Source organism: Trichosurus vulpecula, chromosome 1 (assembly GCF_011100635.1).
Source record: "Trichosurus vulpecula isolate mTriVul1 chromosome 1, mTriVul1.pri, whole genome shotgun sequence".
Classification (NCBI taxonomy): Eukaryota; Metazoa; Chordata; class Mammalia; order Diprotodontia; family Phalangeridae; genus Trichosurus; species Trichosurus vulpecula.
The window spans coordinates 11,652,184-11,671,200 of NC_050573.1; the positions used below are offsets into that span (position 1 = coordinate 11,652,184).

Consider the following 19,017-nt stretch of genomic DNA (forward strand, 5'->3'; position numbering starts at 1 on the left):
GCTCTGGGCCGGAGGGCTGGAGGCTTGGGGAGGTGGGTTCTGGGCCATGAGGGCTGGGGACCTGCAGGCCACAGTGAAGCTATGACTCCCAGGTGGGCTTTGGGTCTAGGGATGGGGGCCTGAGGATGCTGGCCAGAAGGAATTAGGGAAGCCTGGGGAGGTGACCTCTGGGCTGGGATGGGAGCCTCAGGGTGGCAGGCTCTGCCTGGGGCCTTCCAAGCCTCCTTCTGTCACCTGCAGACTTTGTAGAGTGGCTGCTCCAGCTCACTGTCTCCCAGCTGGGCCCAGCCTCAGGCTTCCAGCGCCGAAGGACTGCCCTGCTCCTGCTCACATCCCTGCTGGCAACGTGCACGGACAGCTGGAGCCCTGAGAGGAAGAAGGGGCAGCCTCCCCGTGAGTCCTGACTGAGCCTTGCCCCCTGCGACCCCTATCGGGGTGCCTGCCACTTCCCATGCAGAGCCCTGGGCCTAGCTCTCCTGACCCTCTTTCTGCTGCTTCCTCCTGGAGCTGACCTCCTACCTTACTGATCCCCCTGCCCCCTCCATTGCCCCACAGCCAACATGGCGGCTTTGCTGAGCTGGGCCAAGCGGAGTGGCCGCTGGGACTTCACTTCAAGGGCCACCTTACTGGCCTTGTTCAGTTGTCTTCAGGACAGCACCAGTGAGGTAAGGTACCTGGCTGTCCTGGGATGGGGAGGGGCACCAGGTGGGCTGCCCACAGCCTAGAGGTGGATAGGAAGAAGAGGAAGAGGAGATGGGGTCCCACCATCTGGGAGCTTGGAGTCTGGTTTAGGAGTGAAGACCCCTCAAAGGACTGAGGAGCTCATGATAAGAATGTGTGGCATTTCTGGGGTAGCTGAATGTTTGCAGAGCCTTCCTCATCCAGAGGACCCCTAGATCTGGGGGCCCAGGGTTCAAATCCAGTCTCTCACTTCCTTCCCTTTTCTGGGCCTGTTTCCCATCCAGTTCTAGCGCTAGGAGCCAAGAATGATGTTGTCCTAGAGGGCAGGCTGGGCTGGTTATTCCAGACCTGTGAGGTCATTGAGGCAGGTAACTCCCTGTGTGGAGAGTCCTCTCACTGATAGAGCTTGGCAGCAGCTTGGATTAGGGAGAGGGTGCACAAGGAGGACCTGAGGATGACCCAGAGCCTGTGAGCCTGGGGGAGAGTGAGGATGCCTTCCACAGAAACAGGAGCATTCACAAAGGGATCCTGTTCTGGACGTGTTGAGTCCAAGGTGTCTGTGAGGCCCTGGGAGAGAGGGGATCTGCAATCTGTCTGAATCTGCAATTAGAAGCAGGGAGACAGGTCAGAAGAGTGCAGATGAGGGCATCCCACTTTTGTCCCCATGCCTCAGGAGCGGGGCAGGGAGCGAGCCTCTGACCCCTGCTTCTCCTCCCCCAGATCCGGGAGCCAGCTGCCAGCCTTCTGCATCTCTACTTCCCCCCTACTCTGCCCACAGACCTGGCTGGAGCCCTGCTGGAGCGGGCATGCCAGGCCCTGAGCAGTGCCCGTGGGCAGGAGGTGGAAGCCGGGGCCCTCATGATGCAGACTTTGCTGCAGAAGTAAGGCTTTGGGGTGGAGAATGGGGGCAAGGTGGGCTCATTGACTCAGACTGACCTTCTTTTCTTCAGCCCTTAGGGTCCTCCCTTGGTCACAGGCCACCCTTTCCTCCACTCTGCCTCTGAGGTCCTCTTGGGGTGAAGGGGGAGGGTGGGGCTCAGTGGTCTTGGCCAGGGCTCCCTGAAGTAGACGGAGCCAGGGTTGTTTTCTCTGTTCTGAGCCCTAGGGCCGCAGGCAGGCAATGTGTGTTCTCCTCTTTGTCAGAGCAAACAGCGACACCCTCCAGAACATAGTCCCCAGGCCCAAGGAGGAGGGCCCAACCCTGGGCTGCCCCAGCCTCATTGTCATCTCCTACCTTCTCCGACTGCTGCAAGAGCGTCACGCCGCTGCCCAGCAAGATCTGCTTCAGGCTGCCTGTGTCCAGCCGCTCCATGGTGGGGGCTCCTGGGGGATGGAGAGCCTCTGACCTTGCTTTCTCCCCCAGCCTGCCTGCTGCACTTTCCTTTTCACTGTGTCTTCTCCCCTTTCCCTACTGTGTTCTCTCTTCCCCAGTAGGTCCCCTCTTTTTTCCTTTCCCCATCTATGTCCCTCCATTCTCTTTGTTCATCATTGGGTGGCCCTTTTTCTTTCTGCTTACCAGTCTGTGCCCTTGCTTCTTCCTCCTGTGTCCTTGTTTCTCTCTCTTCACCGCTGGGTGCCCCCACTTCCCTCCTCCTCTTTGTGTGCCCTCGTTTCTCTCTCTTCACCATTGGGTGCCCCCACTTCTCACCTTTGTGTGCCCTTGTTTCTTTCTCTTCACCCCTGTGTGCCCCCGCTCCTCTCTCTTCCCCATTGCTGTCTCCCAGTTTTCTCTTGTACCAGGTGCTCTTTCCCTTTTCCCAGTCTTGTTCCGGTTGTACTTTTACTCTCACTACACCCCCCCAGTTGTCTCTTTCCCACAGTGTTCCCCCCAGTTGTCTCCCTGTTTCACTGAGCTCTCCCTTTCCCTCTGTGGCCCCCGCCATTCTCTCTCCCTGGACTCTGCCCCCACTTTGATCCTTTCCCTCACTGTCTCCTCATTATTTTTCCTCCCCATCCTGCCTCCAGATAATTTTCCCCTGCTGGCTTCCTCGTCCGTGCTCTCTCTTCCCTCCCATCATCCCCATGGGGTCCTCTACTTGTCCCTCTGTGCCCCCCAGGTCTCATTCTTCCCTTCCCTGCTGCCCTTGGCCCCTGCCCACCCCTTCCCCTTTATCCTCCTGAGGGTGGTTTCCAGGCAGCCATTGTCAGTGGGGGCTTTGGAGAGTTTGGGGCTCTCTCAAGGCCAGGCTGGGCTAGGAGGTATTCTGGAGCTGGGCGGGGCTGGGCAGAGGAGGGATGAGGGTGCAGGGAGGGCCCAGGGATCTGATGTGGCAGTTGTCCCTTTCCCAGGACCTCTGTGTGCTCTGCGTCGATGCCTCCTGGAGGCCCCCAGCACAGGACGGTCCATGCAGCAGGTGTCTATGCAGGGGTCCTGGCAGGAGCTGCTCATGGCTATGGTGACAATGCTGGCCGAGGTGGCCTCCTTCCTCTTGGCCGTACTTCAGGGCTCTGGAGAAGACTTGCAGCCAGGTAGGTCCCACTGCCCTCCTTGCCCCCGTGTGCCCTGGGGCCTGCCTTGCCCTGCTTCCCAAACCTCTGGCTCCCAGCCCCCTGGATCCTCTTGGAGCTCCTCTCCCTTGGTTCTTGCACCGTGACAGTCCTCACCCCACCCTTATCTCTGCAGCTGCTGCACCATCCCTGGCCGACATGGGTGTGGCCATCAATGCTGCTGTGTGGCAAGGCAGAGCCAGGGGCCTGGGGTCTGAGGAGGAGGAGGAGGGAGAGCCCCCACTCCTGCTGTCTGAGGAGCAGGGATGCATTCTTACCTGCTGCTGGATCTCTGCAAAGGTAAGAGCGGGGTTATTCAGCTGTGCGCTCTGAGGACAGGACTGCCAAATCAGTGGGGGCAGGGGCTCTCACCCAGAAAACAGAGACACCCACTGAGGCAGCCCGAGGTGGACAGGCATGCCCCATAGCAAGGACTTAGAGAATAGGGCAGCCAGAGTGAGATGGGGCAGACATGGATCAGGCAGAAGAACTGGTGATGTCAAGGGTGGAGAAGAGAAGGCTGAGCGGGACATGACAGCTGTCCTCAAGTACCCAAAATTCTGTTGTGTGGAGGAGGGCAGAAGCAAGACCCCTGAGGGGAAGCTGCAAAGAGGCAGGTTTAGGTTTGAGTTAAGGAAGTGTCCTGACGTCGTTGGGATCTGCTCCAAAGGGGAGCAGGCTGCTGGGGAGGCAGGCTTCCCATTCTGGGAGGTCTTCCAGTGGACATTGGATAACCCCTTGTCAAGGATGTCAGAGTGGAGATGTTCGAGGGTCCTGGTTGGGCTGGAGGCCGCTGAATCCCTGCCCCCAGCTCTGGGGTTCTGTTCCTCCCATAGTCTGGCACAGACATAGGCCCCTCTCCTCCTGCCCCAGTCAGGCCTCTAATCTTAGGTGGCACCCTCCTCCTCCTCCTCTGGGCCCCGCCTCCTGTCTGAGATGTCTCTGGGCAGGCTGGGATGGGGGAGGCGGAAGAGGGCCCTGGGGTGGGGGTGGGGACACTGTGTTGGGTCAGACCATATGCACTGGGGTGCTCCCCTTTGGGGGCCCTGTTCTCCATCCCTCTGGACCTGGACAGGGCTAGTTCTGCTGCCTGGGGTGGGAGGCTGGGGAGGCCCTTCAGGGCTCAGCTGGGTTCTGGGCCTGGGGCACTATCCTTGCTGTGGTCCACAGCCTCCCTCACACCCCCATGCTCATGTCCAGGAGATTGGCCTGCTTCTGGGAGGCCTGGCAGAGAAGGTCCTGCTGCTGGCCCCGCCGGCTGCTGGCTTGAAGCCAATGCTTCTGTCCATGGAGGGCCTGCAGACCACTGTGGCCACCCTTCAGGGGCTGCTGCTCAGATGCCGCCATTGGGTGAGTGGCCTGACACCCCCCCCATTCCTTTCCCCAACAGCAGATGTGTTGGGGGTGCCCTGGGCCCCCCAGCTTCCAGCCTCCTGAGGCCAAGGCCCTGAAAGGACGGGCGTGGCTGAGGTGGACCTCAGTGACCAACGTGGCCTGTCCTTAGTGTCTTTGTTTACTTCACCGGCCCTTTCCCACCATGCCCTGTACAACCAGGCCCAAGACTTAGCTCCTTACAGAACATTCTACCCAGCCCAGGCCTCCTCTTGACCCTGCTGGTACCAGCCTGAGCCTCCTCCTGACCCTGCTGGTACCAGCCCTCTCCTCTCCCACCCCTTCTTCCAACAGGGAGCTCTGGAGGGCTGTGCTTCTGGCCTCACCATGGTCTGCAGGGCATTGCTGAGCCAGCCTGATCCGGAGCTGCAGGAACTGCCCCAGAAGCTGCTGGCCCAGGTACCTGCCCCCTTGGCTCCTTACCTGGCACCACCTGTGTCCACCCTCCTTGGGCTCCAGGTTGGGCTCACCTTGTGCTTTCATGGGGACCCCCACAACACGAGGGAAGCCTGGTGGGCAGAGGGAGGGGGCTGGGCTCACCTCCCCAAATCTCCGCTCTGTTCTCCCCCTGCTTATCCTGTCTCCTGCTTTGTCTCCAAGGGCTTGGAATTGCTGAGGGGTCCACGGAACAGCTCCGTGACACGCCGGGCGGCGGGTTTTCCCCTCTTCATCCAGTGCATCGTGGCGGGTGAGCCACCAACCGGTACCCGACCCCTGTTGACGTGCTGTGTGGGGACATTGCTTGAGCTGGCCAATAGGCCCCTGCCTCGGGTCTGGGACCAGACGCTGGACCTGCCACAGGTGAGGGATGTGGAGCCCGCCCTTGCCTGCCTGGGAGGACAATGGGCCATGGCCCTTAGTCCTTCTAAGGGCCTCAGCCTCATTCTCAGCCCATCCCACAGCCCCAGGAGCCCAATAGGGAGCTCACGTAGCCCCTGGCTCCAGGCACACAGGGCTAGGAGCCCTGGGGTCCTGCCTCGATTCCCCCAGGGTTGTCACTCCCCCTCTGGGCATGCCCTTCCCTGGCCATTCCCCAGGAAGGCACCACTTGTGTTCATGAACTTTGAGTGTCCTTGAGCTGACCTTGAGCTTCCACCCCCACCCCCTAGCCCTCTGACCCCTAGCTCCCTCTTCACCCTCAGTGGGTCCTTGGTTCTTGCCCAGGCCGTCACCCCTGCACCGGCCACGCTCTTCTTCCTTCCCTCTCTTTACACCTCAGCGAACCAGGTCACCTCGCCACCACCCCCTCCCCTCAGATCCTTGTTCTTGCTTCCTCCCACTAATGACCCCTCCCAGACCCCAGGCCTTGGTCTGCCAGAGAACTCCTCAGCCCTGCTGGAGGCCTGTTACACAGTGATGTTACATCATCCAACCAGCCCCAGCAAGGCCGCCCTCCTGCCCCCTCACTGACCCACTGACCACAGAAGGCACAGCTATGATTTCTCTGCCTATGGGCCCCTCATTGTGCCTCTGCACAAGTATTTGTGGGGCCTAAATAATGGTGTTCCTAGCACTGTTAAGGGCCTCAAGTGTCTGGCTGGAGAGACAAGACCAAAAACTGGAAGCCTTAGGGTGCAGGTCTGTAGGAGGACAGACTGCCCAGGAGACCTGGGATTGGTCACTTCTTTCCTCTGGGTCAAAGGTTCCTCCTCTGCAGCATGAGAACATTCAGAAGGAATGATTCCCAAGGCCCCTCCCAGCCCTGACATCCCCTCCCTGTTCTAAGGCCCCTCCCAGCTCTGCCATCTCCTGTTCTAAGGCCTCTCCCAGCTCTGCCATCCCCTGTTCTAAGGCCCCTCCCAGCTCTGCCATCCCCTGTTCTGAGGCCCCTCCCAGCTCTGACATCCTCTGTTCTAAGGCCTCTCCCAGCCCTGACATCCCCTGTTCTGAGGCCCCTTCCAGCTCTGACATCCCCTCTTCTGAGACCCCTCCCAGCTCTGCCATCCCCTGTTCTAAGGCCCCTCCCAGCTCTGCCATCTCCTGTTCTAAGACTCCTCCCAGCTCTACCATCCCCTGTTCTAAGGCTCCTCCCAGCTCTACCATCTCCTGTTCTCAGGCCCCTCCCAGCTCTACCATCCCCTGTTCTAAGACTCCTCCCAGCTCTGACATCCCCTGTTTTTTCATCATCTCATGTGTTTCAGGGTATAAAATCATACTCTGAGTACAGTGGGTGCTGGTACATCCCTGTTGAAGGCCTGTGGCCTGGAGACGTCTCACCTCTTCATCCTCAAGGGCCAGTGTCTCCCAGGGGCAGGGCTGTGGCCAGGAGACCCAGGGAGATGGGTTGGGAGCCCCCAGGGTGACTGTGCTGCTTGTCTCCCACAGGTCTCTGCTCTGCATGTGCTCCAAGCACTGGTGCGGGGGGCTGGCCTAGGAGCCCCGATGCTGGAGTGGGCTGGTCCACTCCTCGAGCTGTGTTTGGGGGCACTGGGCTCCCCTTGCTGGGCCATGAGGAATGCTGGCACCCAGCTCTTTGGTGAGTGAGGGGCTCTGTGGTGCCTTCTCTTCTAAGATAGGGTGGGTCAGGGGGTACAGGGAAGGGAGAGTCCGGGGACTGATGCTTTGGCAGGCCTTCCTCAGGCTGAGCTGGTATGGGCCTGGATCTGCCTCCCTAGGTGCCCTCATGGGCCGGCTGCTGGGGCAGAGCCTGAGCCGGGAGGACAGTGGCTCCCACAAAGGCCTGAGCCCAGATGCTTTCTTCACCCTGTACCCTCCACTGGAAGCTGTTCTTCTGGCCCCGCTGCTCTCTTCTCTGGGCTCCACGGGGGAGAGCCACCTGTGCCCTGCCCTCCACGCTGTCCTCACCCTCCTGGCCAAACTCCAGCCTGGCACAGAGCATCTGAGCAGGTACTAGGCTTCGGGAGGGCACATGGCCTGGAGGGAAGAGCGCTTATGGGGGCCGGGGCCCTGCCAAGAGGGGCAGTCTGATTACACCATGTGCTGAGTGACTGACTTTGGCCTGGGGGCACGGTGGCATTTCGAGGTTTGATCTCTGTCCACCTGGACCTGGGCCACATCGGTCTGGAGACAGGGGGAGAGAGAGGTGGCAGTGGACAATGGTGGCCACCGCTGCTGCTGCCAGACACAAGGAAAGTGGAATCCCAGGGGGGGCTTCTCTTTGGCTTTAGCTCATGCCATTTGAGGCCCCCTGGTCCCCTGGCCCCAGCTCAGCTTTTGGTTTCTGTGCTGGCCATGGCCATGCCAGTGGTGACCAGTGCAGTCCTGAGTTCACTAGGCCTGGCCAGGTCTATAAGGGGGCATGGCCTGAGGAGAGCCTTGCCCCCCAGGGGCCTACTAGGCAGGGGGGTTTGGGAAGCCTGGAGCTCCCAAGGGGCTGAAGGCCTCACTGTGTTTGACCTCGTTCGTAGCTCCGCGGCCCACTTCCAGGAGCGGTTACTTCATCTCTCAGCGAGTCCAGTCTATGCCACACGGGCAATGGCTGCCCAGGCCCTGGTGCCTTTTGTGCCTCTGGTGGAATTGGAGGATGTCCTGCTGCACTTGCTGCAGGGACTAGCAGAACCCGGCCCCCACAACACACTTCATGGGCGGCTGCTGCAGGCCTGTGCACTTCTGGCCCAGGAGAGTGCCTGGTGAGCCCCTCTTGGAGGCTTTCTCCTTGCCCCACTCTCTATGGGGGCAGCAGACCAGGGCACACAAGGACAGCTTCTGCCCTGGTCTGAGTGGCCAGTGAGGCTGTATGGGTCCTGGGATTCAGGCCCATCCCTGGGCAGGAGGTGGGGTGGGTCCAGTGAGAAGATGTCAGTGAGAAGCTTGTTAAATGTTAGCTGTTCCTCCTCATTATTAAGGGAGATCTGCCCAAGGTTGCCCATGGGCTGCACCCATCAGAGCCAGGCAGGGGGGTCTGCCCAGGATCTCCTGGGGGTGCAAAAGCTTCAGGTGTCTGGAGGGGCAAGCAGAGTACAACCATTGGTGCTGTTCAAACAGGTCCATTAGCACAAGGCTGGTCCTTTGCGACTGAGGACGCAAAACACTTCAGAGATGAGGGTGGGCTTCCTGGAGGAGGAGGCGCCTGGGCTGAGGACTCTGAGGCATGGTGGGGAGGAGAGGAGGCCCCTGGGCGGCCACTGTGGGCTCAGCCTGTGCTTTTCGGTCTGCAGCCAGGCCTTCCAGGGCCTGCAGGCTATTGTGCATCAGGCAGAGGCTGCATTTTGGCTGCTCACGCCCGCCCAGCGCTGCCCACTGATCCGCTCAGCCTACTTGCGGCTCCTCTCCCTGCTGACTGATGGCTGCAGCAAGGACTTCCTGAGGCAGGTTGAGGACGCTGTGGCCCCAGAGCTGGGCCCCTCTGGGCCAGACGCTCAGGTAGAAGCCTGGTGGGTGGGACCAGACTTGGGGCGCTGGGGAGGCCAGTCCTCGGTTTAAGGGGAGGCTGGGCCAGCTCCTTTTGTGGTCTGGGGCCAGGCCTAGACTGATCTGATTGGGGGCTGTCTGAGGCTGCATCAGAGGACCTTGCTGGGCAGGCCCTCTCTGGCCGCAGTAGCTCTGACGTCATCATCAGAGACGCATCCTGACACCACCTAGAGAGAGGGAGGGCTCCCTGGAGCCCCTGTCTGGAGCCAGCGCACTGGGCAGGCCCATCAGTGCCTGCTGCCATGGGCGGGGGGAATGGGCCATGATCAGCAGCAGTGGATGGAGGGGAGTCCCATGGAGAGCACCAGTCCCGAGCCAGAAGCACTGCTGCTGTGACTGCCTCCATTTTGCAGAGAGGGAAACTGAGGCCCAGAGGACTTGCTCCCAGTTATGTAGGTAGTGAGTTCATAGGATCCTAATTTTAGAGCTGGGACTCCACGAGCATCTAGCGCAGGTTCCCCACCCTGGACTAGCACAGCCCCCTCATTTACAGAGAGGGAAGCAGGCCCAGAGAGGGGAGGGTCACACAGAGGCAGGGCCCAAGAGGCAGCAAGCCCAGGCTTCCTGGCTCCATCTGGTGTCCTTCCCACTGGCCTACACTGCCTTTTGTGGAAACACAGAGGCCAGTGAGAGTCTGGCCAACCCCAGGTTAGTGCTCCCCTGCGGGGATGGCGGCTCCTGGGGCAGGGCTGGGCACACAGTAGGTGCTCGGGCTGGTTGATGGGCTTTGCTTGGTTCTCAGGTGGGCGCCAGTGTACTGCGACAGGAGAGTGCCAGGTTCCTCTGCAGGCAGGTGGGGAGACTGGCCGATCCCAGCCGGACCCGGGCCCTGGGCTCCCTGCTGCGAGGGTCGGACCCAGAGGTGCGCCAGGCCATCCTGGCCTGGGTGCTGGAAGAAGGAGGCCACTGTGAGCCCGTGGCCAGCGTTCTTCGGGCCCTGCTGCTGGTGAGCCCCTGCCCACATCTGCGGGCCGACCCCGAGGGGGAAGTAGCTGCCCTGAATGCGTCTCAGCAGTTAGGGCAGTGGAGGCCATTGGAAACTCAGCCACCAGGGAGGGGAGAGGGGACAGGGAAGGAGCAGACAAAGCCCCAGCCATCTTAATGCCCTGGGCAGGAGCTCGTTTGTGACCTGTTGTCCTCATCTTGGACTGCTCGCTGACCTGGGGCAGCATCAGGGAGGCCTCAGTGCCCCCAAAGAGGCCCCGGAGCCAGGCTGCCCAGGCTGTAAGGCCCAGGAGTCGTAGGGCCTGACAGGGCTGGGCTGGGCTCCAAGCCTGATTCTTTGGCCTCCCCCTCAGGAGACCCTGTGGCCGGTGCTGCAGGAAGGAGGCAGCCCAGAAGGCCTGAAGCTCCACCTGGAGGCTTTGGTGCACCTGCATGAGGACCCCTCTGCCCACACTGACCAGCTCTCACCAGCCCCACCCCCGGCCTGCCTGGATCGACTGCTGTCCCTGGTGGAGATGGCTGGTGCCAGCTCCATCCTTCTGGGCAGGGCACTGTGTGTCCTCAGCTTGCTTCTGGCCCTGGGGTAGGGTCCCCCCTCGCCTCTCCCCCATGGCCCTCTCTGGGCCCTGGCTCAGCCCTGATGGGGGTGGGGGTGGGGAGGCACTCAGTGCCCAAATCCCTGGAGCCCTGACCTCAGGGTCAGAGGAGCTGGGTCCCATCCCCCCTGCCCTTTAGGCCTGGGATGCCTTCAGCAGACTCCTTCCTTTCCTGTGCCTCAGTTTACTCATCTGCAGATGTGGGGATTGGGCTAAATGAGCTCTTGGGTCCCTTCCAGCCCCAGGTCTGTGCCTCTGTGATCCCACGACCTTGGCCTTGAATGCCCAGCTCTGCTCCATGCTCTCCCTCCAGCTCTCTGGGCCTCTGTCCTAATCTGTAAATTAAGCAGGTCACATGAGGGGCTCTGAAAGGTTCCGTCCAGGCCCAGCAGCTGGTGAGTCTTGGAGGATGCCATATGACTCAATTCCTTCATCTCTATGATGGAGGTAACAACACCCGCACCCCCTCCCTCTATAGAGGGTGTTGTGACCCTCAAAGTGCAGCAGCGGTGCTATTAGCTGTGGAGGCCAGACCAACCTGCTGTTGGAGAGAGCCAGGAAGTGCTGTGCAAGGCTGATGGGGAAGGCTGTCAGGCCTGGAGGGATCAGGGATGGCCTCCTGGAGGAGGCGGCATTGGACTCAGAATTTAAAGGGCACCAGGTGTTCTGGCCTCATTGTGAGGGAGCTTGGGGTGGGGGCGGGGGACACACAGCTGCCTTCAAATGTCTGAAGGTGGGCATGGGAGGTGGGGCAGGGTTGTTCTGCACAGCCTCGGATGGTGGAACCTGGCATTCTAGAGAGATGGATTTAAGTGTGGGCTCAGCCATAGGCTGCCCAAACAGGTGATGAGCTCCCTGTCACTGAAGGTCTTTGAGTGGAGGCTGGGAGGTTATGTGGGCAATTCCCTCTCCTTCCGGGCCTGGTTGGACCCAATGGCCCCTGGCTCTTTCCAGCCTGATTCTGCTATCTGTGATGGAGGAATCTGGCTTATGTGTGACCCAGAGGACAGAACCCACAGCAGTTAGGAGAAGTGACCAAGAGGAAGGTCGAAGCTGGGTTTCAGGAAAAACCTTCCTGACCCTCAGGACTGTCCAGGTGGGGCCGGCCGCCTTCCTTCCTTGGAGGTCTCCAGGCAGAGGCCGCTGGTCATTCGCTCATCAGGGTGCAGCAGAGGGCATCCTCATTCAGGGAGAGCTCCCAGGGACAGCCCATGGCTCTCTGGAAAGTGCCTGAGATGGGATTAATCCCTATCTTGATGAGTATCTATGGCCAAAATCCCCTGGTGAGGGGGCAGACAGGCAGGTGGTCTGGGGAGGGGCCTTTTGGCTCTCAGGCAGGCTGGTCCTGGCAGGACCTGCCATGGAGCCCTGGAGCACCCTGGAGGAGGGATCTTCATAGGAGGAAGTGGAATAAGAATCAGTGCCAGGAAGGGTTAGTAGATGGAGAACCAGTCTTGTAGTCAGGAGGAGCTGGGTTCACCAGCCCCAGGCAGCTCATACAGATGCTAAGTTACACACGGGTGGCTGATCTACATCAGGGGCCAGAATTTCCACACTGGGAGTTCCCCCTGCCCCTGAGACCCCAGGCCCAGGCCAAAGACAACAGAAGCACAGATTTCTTTAGCGCTTGGGAGTGGACAAATTGCTTATCTTTAAATAAGGGAGAGCTTATGCTCCCATTTGAGAGGGAGAGAAACTGAGGTTCTTTGTAGGTGCCCGGCTTACTCAAAGCCAGCCAGCCACTGCCCTGGGTCCTCACCTCCGTCCTTCCTTTTTCACTTCGTCTGTGTCCAGGACAACCTTTCCTTGACATAACTGTCTTCATTGTCCATAATATCATTTTGTTTCTCCTCCTTTGTATCAGCAGGGTTGGCACTTGAACCCAGGCCCAGGGCTCTTTCTGCTTTTCTACCTTGTGATCTGATTCCTGGGAGCCCAGGGATTAGCCTGGGCTGGGGATCACTTTGTGGGCCTTCCAGGGTGGCTCCGCTCTCACCGTGATGGCATTCCACCTTTCTGTCTCTGTGCCCCTCCCAGGCCCGAGGACCTCCCTGCCCTGGGCCGCTGGAGCCTGGTTGTCGAATGTTGGAGTGAGCCCCGCACCTGTGAGGAGCTGAGACTGGCGGCAGCGCAATCTCTCCGCCTGGCTGGGGTCCGGGTGGTAGTCAGAGCCTGGGCAGGTTCTGGGCCCTCCCTGGCAGCCCTGGCTCTCCGGTAAGTTCCTCCAGCACCTCTGGGAATGGGCGCAGGGCACAATGGCCAACTCTGGTGCCAGCTCGTTGGAATCTGCCCCCCACCAGGGGCTGAAGGGAAGGGCATTGATTGGAGAACTGGGGCTTTCTAGCCTGGAGAAGTCTCAGGGGAAACATGAAGGGCAGAAGGATTGGTCTTGTTCTACCTGGCCCTGGGGGCAAGAAGCAGGAGCACTGGATGAAGGTTGTATAAGTCCACAGGAAGAAGGCTCAAATAGGAGGGTTCGAATCCCCATGCTGCCCCTTATCAGCTTCATCTCTCTGGGCCTCAGTCTCTCCTTCTGTAAAATGAGGGGGTTGGACACAAGGGCCTTGAAGAGCCTTTCCAGCCCTCCAGCTGCATTCTCTAAGCTACAGGGAAGCCGACTTGAGGTCGATGTTAGAGAAATTTCCAAACAAGTCTAATTGACCCCAAATGGCAGGGGCCGTTGGCTTCCCCTCATTGGGGGTTTTCAGCTGAAGGCTGGTTGGCTGTTTGTCAGGAAGGCCTTAGTCAGGTCTGGCTTAGGGGAGATCTTCTCCTCTCTCTGAGGTTCCTCAGCCCCGGACTGTGCTCTCTGATGGCACCAGGAAGGAGGGAAAGTGTGGTCCCTGCCTTCACGGTCTTCACCATCCCGCTGCTGAGAAAAGACTCATGCTTTAAACAGGCAGCGAAGAGGACACTCTCTAAGGAGGCGGATTTCAGCCTCCTTAGGGCTAGGGCTTCCTAGCAATCATATATAGTGTTTGTGAGGTAGTGAGCTCCCCATCACTGAGAGTGGCCAAGGCCAGACTGAATGGCCTCTTGCTAGGGACGACATGGCAGGGGAATTGTGCCTTATGTGGGATGCCAGGCTAGATGCCAGTGAAGTCATCTGGTCCAGGTGAGCAGTGCCCAGGAGTGAATGAAGTCTGCGAAGTGTGGATGAGGAACGTGTAGGGGCTAGCCTGTTCAAAGGCCCAGAGGCAGGAAATGGGGTGCCCTGTACAGAGAGCAGCAAGTATACCAGTCTGGCTAGGATGAGAGAAGGGAGAATGTGGTGTGGCCCAGTGTCATCAAGGAAGGCTTTAGGGAGGAGGTGAAAATGCAGGTCCAGACAGGGCTCCGCTCTGCACTGTTCTGGGTTAGAATTGTCTGTAGCTGGGCAGACCACCCAGCCTCCCTGATGGCTGCTGGCAGGTGTTCTCAGGCAGAATGAATGAACAGATTTATTAAGTACTTAGTTTGCACTGAACAAGTGATGGTCACACAAATACGAAACCTAGAGATGGTACCTCCCCTTGAGAGGCTTACTTTCTAATGGGGGAGACAACACATTTGGGGAGAGTGGCAGCCAGGGAGGGAGGGGTGTTGTGGGCTGAGAGGTCACAGGGGTGGTGCGTGGAGCCATGGAGCCCCCGAGGTTGTTGATATGACCTTCCCAGAGGCAGTGGTAGTGGTGATCTGATGAGAATTGTCAGAGGGAGAGGTGGAAGAGTCATGGACCTGGTGAGGCTACGAGGGGTGGGAGTAAGGACTCTTGAGAGACAGGATGGTGCAGTGAGAAGAAAACCGGGCTGGGGGCCATGAGAATGAGGTTTGCGTCTTGCTGGCTGTGTGACCATGAAACCTCTCTGGGCCTCAGAATCTTTATCTGTAAAATGGGAATCCAAAGCTCCCAGCTCTAGAACTGGAAGGAACCTCAGGCCATCTGACATTCGACAGATGTGTGTCCGCCTTCCCCCCATCGTAATGGAGGCTAGCTTGGAAACACCAGGGCAGAAGGGTGGGCCTTATATCTACATGCAGACTGGAGACTCTGAGCGGCTCTGCTGTCATGTGGCAGAGGACAGAGGCTGGTGCCCTTGGCAGTGTCTGCCACCTTTCTCCTCCTTAGCACATTTCCCTTGCCTCCGATAGAAATGTCACTATTCTCTTCAACTGACACCCCTGGCCTGGACGTGCCCTGGCTTCCCTGACTGTCCCTTTCCCCTTAGGCTTCTGAACGCTGGCATTTTCCTGCTGCAGGATGAGGACCGGACAGTGAGGCTGGAAGCATCCATGTTTGCTAGTCTGCTGGCCCAACAGATGGGAGGCCAGCCCTGGGAGGCTGGCACGATGCTGCAGGCCAACCAGGGGCTGCTCCTTCTGCTGCAGGTCATTGGGACACACTTTGGGGCCTGTGAGGACACCTGGCCACTTCTGATGCTCCATCTCCCCCAGTGTGATCTGGAGGGCCTCTTGGAGGAGGTGGGCACTAACCGGTGAGGTCCTAGAGCACCCCCTACGTGCTCAGTGCCCCTCAGAGCAGGCTGACCGCTGGGTGTGAGCTGGTGAAGGCCTGGGTCCTCCCCAGAACAGATCAGCTGCTAGAAGGGGGCTAGCTTGGGAGCCGCTAGAAGGGGGCTAGCCTGAGCCAACCGCTAGAAGGGGGTTAGCCTGGGCCTGGGGGCCAGACCAGGGAGTCTGAGCAGCTGAAGGAGAGAGGCAGGCCTGGCCCTGGGGCCACATGGTGAGGGGAGGCCAGCTCAGGAAGACCCACTCATTTTTTTCGAGCTAATTTGAGGAAAGTGCCTGGTAAACCTCAGAGCTCCACGCGGGCTAGAATTGTCTGTGATTCCCCTGGAGTGGGGCCCTGGGGAGTGGGTCACCGTTGGCCAGCCCTGTGCAGGCAGGACTTGCTGAGCTGTGGGTGTGGGTCAGGGCAGGGATCTTGGTCCCTCAGGGCCCTTCTGAGGCAGGGTTGATGTGGCTGTCCCTTCCCTAGGCCCCCCAGCCTCTATGAAGAGGATGGAGCCAACTTCTTTGCAGAGCCAGCTGTGTTTGCTCAGGTCCTGCTCCCCTTCCTGCTCCAGCTGCTGGACAGAGCTGAGGACGGAGCGCCTCTCAGGGCCCAGGCCCAGCAGTGGGCAGCCTCTCGGGCCCCCGCAGTCCTCCGAAGCCTCCAGCACTGCTGCCTCTGGTGGAGCCAAGGTAGGTAGGTCTCAGTGCAGAATCACTGAGTTCTGTGCCAAGCCCAGGCCTGGCCGAGTGTGAAGAATGATTGTTTCTGTTCTGGCCAGAAACCCACAGGGTTTTCCCCTCCCAGATCGATTTTTTTTGACTAGGTAAAAGGCCATTCTTTGCCTCATTTCTTACCTAGCCTTAATCACTACATGGGTGTTGCCTCAGACAGACTGAGACCTGGGAAAGGTGTTAGCTCGAAAAGGCCAAGGTCCCCCACTGCATCCAGGGCCATCTCCAGTCCTGCTGATCCATATCTGGCCCCTGGCCCCAGATGGCTCCAGAGGAGACGGTGAGGCTGGTGACCTTGCACAGCCCGGCCTCACTTAAATTCTATTCACTGTCATGTCATGGCATCACCTCCCCAATGTCATGTCCTCATGACCTCAACAACAGATCCACACCTGGGCCAGACCCTGAGGGGGTGGGGGGGTTCACAGCCTGGTTGTGTTGGGTACTATTGGGGGGGAAGACTGAGGGAGGGCCAGACTGAGGCATTCTGGCAGGGAGCACAGCCTGAGCAAAGACTCGAGGTAGAAATTCAACACGCAGTAAGGGCCTCCTATGCACAAGGTCCTGTATTAGATGCTGGGGACACAGAGAAAAAACCAAACAACCTCTGCCCTCGAGCTCATGTTCTTTAGTAATGAATTTGGAGTGTGTATGTGTATGTGCATTTGTGTATATGTGTGTGGGTGTGTGCAGAGGGAGGTGCAGGGCGAGGGAAGGCCAGCTCAGGAGGAGGATGAAGTTGATGAGAGCTGGGCTGGGGGAAGATGGAGGGGCCGGGCAGAACTTGCAGAGACGTGCCCTGCTGGGTTTGTCAAGCTCCCAGCAGGCCCCAGGGTCTTCCTTTGGGGAAAGCTGCCCTCCCAGACCCGAGGCAGGGCAGCCTTCCTTTGGGGAAAGCTGCCCTCCCAGACCCGAGGCAGGGCAGGTCATGAAGGCCTGGCTCCCTGGCTCCTGCCTGAGGACCCTGGGTCTCCCTGCTTGTTTCAGATAATGCTGGCGCTCTGTTCCTGAAGGCCCTGGGCTGCCCCAAGGTTCACACAGCCCTCACTGTGCTGCTGGTAGAGGCTGAGCTCTTGGTCCAGGTCCTGGAGGCCCTGCAGGCCAGTTGGGCAATGGTGCCTGGAGCCAATTGCTCTTCCCAGGAGCTGAGACAAGCCTGGGGGAGGGCTCGGGCTTTGCTCACCCAGCACGGCATGGCTCCCCAGATGAAGGACAGCCAGAGACCAGGGCCGGACAAGAGGCCACACACGCTTATCGATGGCACCAGGTGATTGCTCGCCAAAGAGCAGAGGGGCTGCTGTGCATTCTTGGTGGCCTGAGGGAGCCCCAGGCACGGGACAGTATGTGACAGACAGAGCCCCCCAGGGACCTCTCTGTGGCACCCCCCCACATTGGGGGCCCCCACCTGCTTTGATGTCCATCCCCCTCTGTGGCTACCCAGGACAGTCTGACCAGGCCAGGAGGCAGAGCAGCCTGTAGGTCACAGAGTGTTAGCCCTGGAAGGGACCTTGGAAGGGAGTGGATACAACCCTCTCGTTCTACAGAGGGGGAAACTAATACCCTGGCAGGGAGGGGAAGAGGCTGGTCCGAAGATCATGCCATGAGTGACTGAGCTCCATCATTAATGGTGATCAGTCAATCAGTAATCAGTAAACATTTATTAAGCACCTGCTGTGTGCTCCTAGCTGATATGATGATATCTCAAGGGCTGGGAAGGGCTCACCTCACAAGCGCCTTGGGACGTCTGTCAGTAGGGAAGCTGAGGCTCAGGTGGGTGTAGCCATTTGTCCTCGATCAGACAGGTTGTCTGTGTTGGAGTCAGGATGTGCATCTGGCTGAAAATCCAGCACCCTCTCCCTCACCTCCTGTGCTGTCCAGTCTTTGTTTCCTCATCCAGAAAATGGGGATTATCTTGAGGGTCCCTCCTGGCCCTGACACTCCAGGTCCTGAGGCCTCTTGAGGCTCCTACGGGCCTTCATTGGATGATTGATCTCTAAGCACCCTTCCAGGTTCATCATTGGGTGATCCTGGCCAGGTGAGGCAAGGGCATGCATGACTCGGTCTTCCTGCGGAGACCCCAGGGTTCAGATGGAAGCTGCTCTCCACGGTCCCTCTCCCTCCCCCAAATCTGACTTGTACGGTAAAGAAACGGAAACAAAGCATTTATAGAAAAATCCATTTTATAATACGGTAATTGTGTAGTCATTCTTCAGTCTACACCTGGATCCTTTCCATCCGAAGTGATCTGATTTCTTGGGGCCCAGGCAGGTGGTGCTGGGTGAGAGATATGTCAACAAGCACGTGTCAGGTGTCTACTGTGTGGCAGGGGCTGGAGGGAGCCAATCCCTGTTTGGTTATCGGCTAATGAGAGAGACAGTAAGAACATAGAAATACAGGCAATATAAACACAAGAAAATACAAAGTGGTTTAAGGCAGTAGTTTGGGAGGGAGAGAGGGAAGCCTCTAGTAAGGGGGAGGGGGACCAGGACAGATTTCCAGTTGGTACTTGAGCTGCATCCTGCTGGATTCTCTGAAGCAAGGGTGAGGAGGGAGAGCATTTCAGGCAGGGGGAACAGCCTGTGTGAACGTCTGGAGATGGGAGTTGGAGTAGAGGTGAGGAGGAAAGCATTCCTGGCCCATGCTGCCTCCAGTCTCTCCCTCAGGTGCCTGGCTGCTTCAGCTAGGTTGGCTTGCCTGCCTGTTCAGGAGTGGCAGGTAGTTGGCACTTGGTGGGTTGGCTGGCCCCTTCTCCACAGGAATGACCTCTCTGGATGAAGGCTGTGAGGGCTAGGCTGGAGGCAGGACCAGTGGTCTGGGAGGGGCTGTTACGCCCAGGGCTGCCCCACCTGTGGGTGGCATTGCTGCTGGTGGTGATGCCCAAAGTGATGCCCAGTGCTCTCCATTGATTTCTGCCCTCTGTGATGGCTGTGGGAGCTGGGCTGGAAGCCCAGGGGCTTCTTGAGGGGTGCTGCTATCTCCAAGGCTCTTGGGCTCAGGGTCCTGGGCTGTCTCCATCAAGATCTGAGGGTCAAGGTGGTGGGTGGTGTTTGACCCACCTGGCAGCACATATTACCTTCTTTCTCTCCCTTTGGGTGACTTGCTGCCTTAGGCCTCCTTGCCTGCTTCATTCATTCATTCATTCATATGTCTCCTCCTTTAGACTGAGCTCCTTGAGGGCAGGGACCCATTTTGCCCTTGCCCAGCAAGGTAGCAGGTAGAAGTAAAGCAGAGGACTGAGGAGGGCTAGGAACAGGGTGAGAAGAAGTGCAAGGAAAAATGGAAAAGAGGAAAACATGCAAGTAATTGTAGCTTAGAATGT

At 58.9% G+C, this 19,017-nt stretch overlaps 1 protein-coding gene across 1 annotated transcript in view; it reads left to right on the plus strand.

Moving 5' to 3' along the window:
• The window catches only part of LOC118840886 (thyroid adenoma-associated protein homolog), a 25,648-nt gene extending 7,520 nt beyond the window's left edge, over nucleotides 1-18,128 (plus strand). The window contains exons 13-31 of the mRNA XM_036748255.1: nucleotides 241-393; nucleotides 556-665; nucleotides 1,402-1,562; nucleotides 1,825-1,994; nucleotides 2,971-3,150; nucleotides 3,305-3,468; nucleotides 4,369-4,518; nucleotides 4,855-4,959; nucleotides 5,161-5,361; nucleotides 6,886-7,036; nucleotides 7,176-7,407; nucleotides 7,929-8,150; nucleotides 8,679-8,883; nucleotides 9,674-9,877; nucleotides 10,230-10,459; nucleotides 12,510-12,686; nucleotides 14,681-14,947; nucleotides 15,451-15,656; nucleotides 16,686-18,128. Of these exons, the coding sequence (XP_036604150.1) occupies nucleotides 241-393; nucleotides 556-665; nucleotides 1,402-1,562; nucleotides 1,825-1,994; nucleotides 2,971-3,150; nucleotides 3,305-3,468; nucleotides 4,369-4,518; nucleotides 4,855-4,959; nucleotides 5,161-5,361; nucleotides 6,886-7,036; nucleotides 7,176-7,407; nucleotides 7,929-8,150; nucleotides 8,679-8,883; nucleotides 9,674-9,877; nucleotides 10,230-10,459; nucleotides 12,510-12,686; nucleotides 14,681-14,947; nucleotides 15,451-15,656; nucleotides 16,686-16,969 (3,572 nt within the window). The 3' untranslated portion in view covers nucleotides 16,970-18,128. The remainder of the gene's footprint in view (nucleotides 1-240; nucleotides 394-555; nucleotides 666-1,401; nucleotides 1,563-1,824; nucleotides 1,995-2,970; nucleotides 3,151-3,304; nucleotides 3,469-4,368; nucleotides 4,519-4,854; nucleotides 4,960-5,160; nucleotides 5,362-6,885; nucleotides 7,037-7,175; nucleotides 7,408-7,928; nucleotides 8,151-8,678; nucleotides 8,884-9,673; nucleotides 9,878-10,229; nucleotides 10,460-12,509; nucleotides 12,687-14,680; nucleotides 14,948-15,450; nucleotides 15,657-16,685) is intronic.
• Nucleotides 18,129-19,017: the final 889 nt, after the last annotated feature.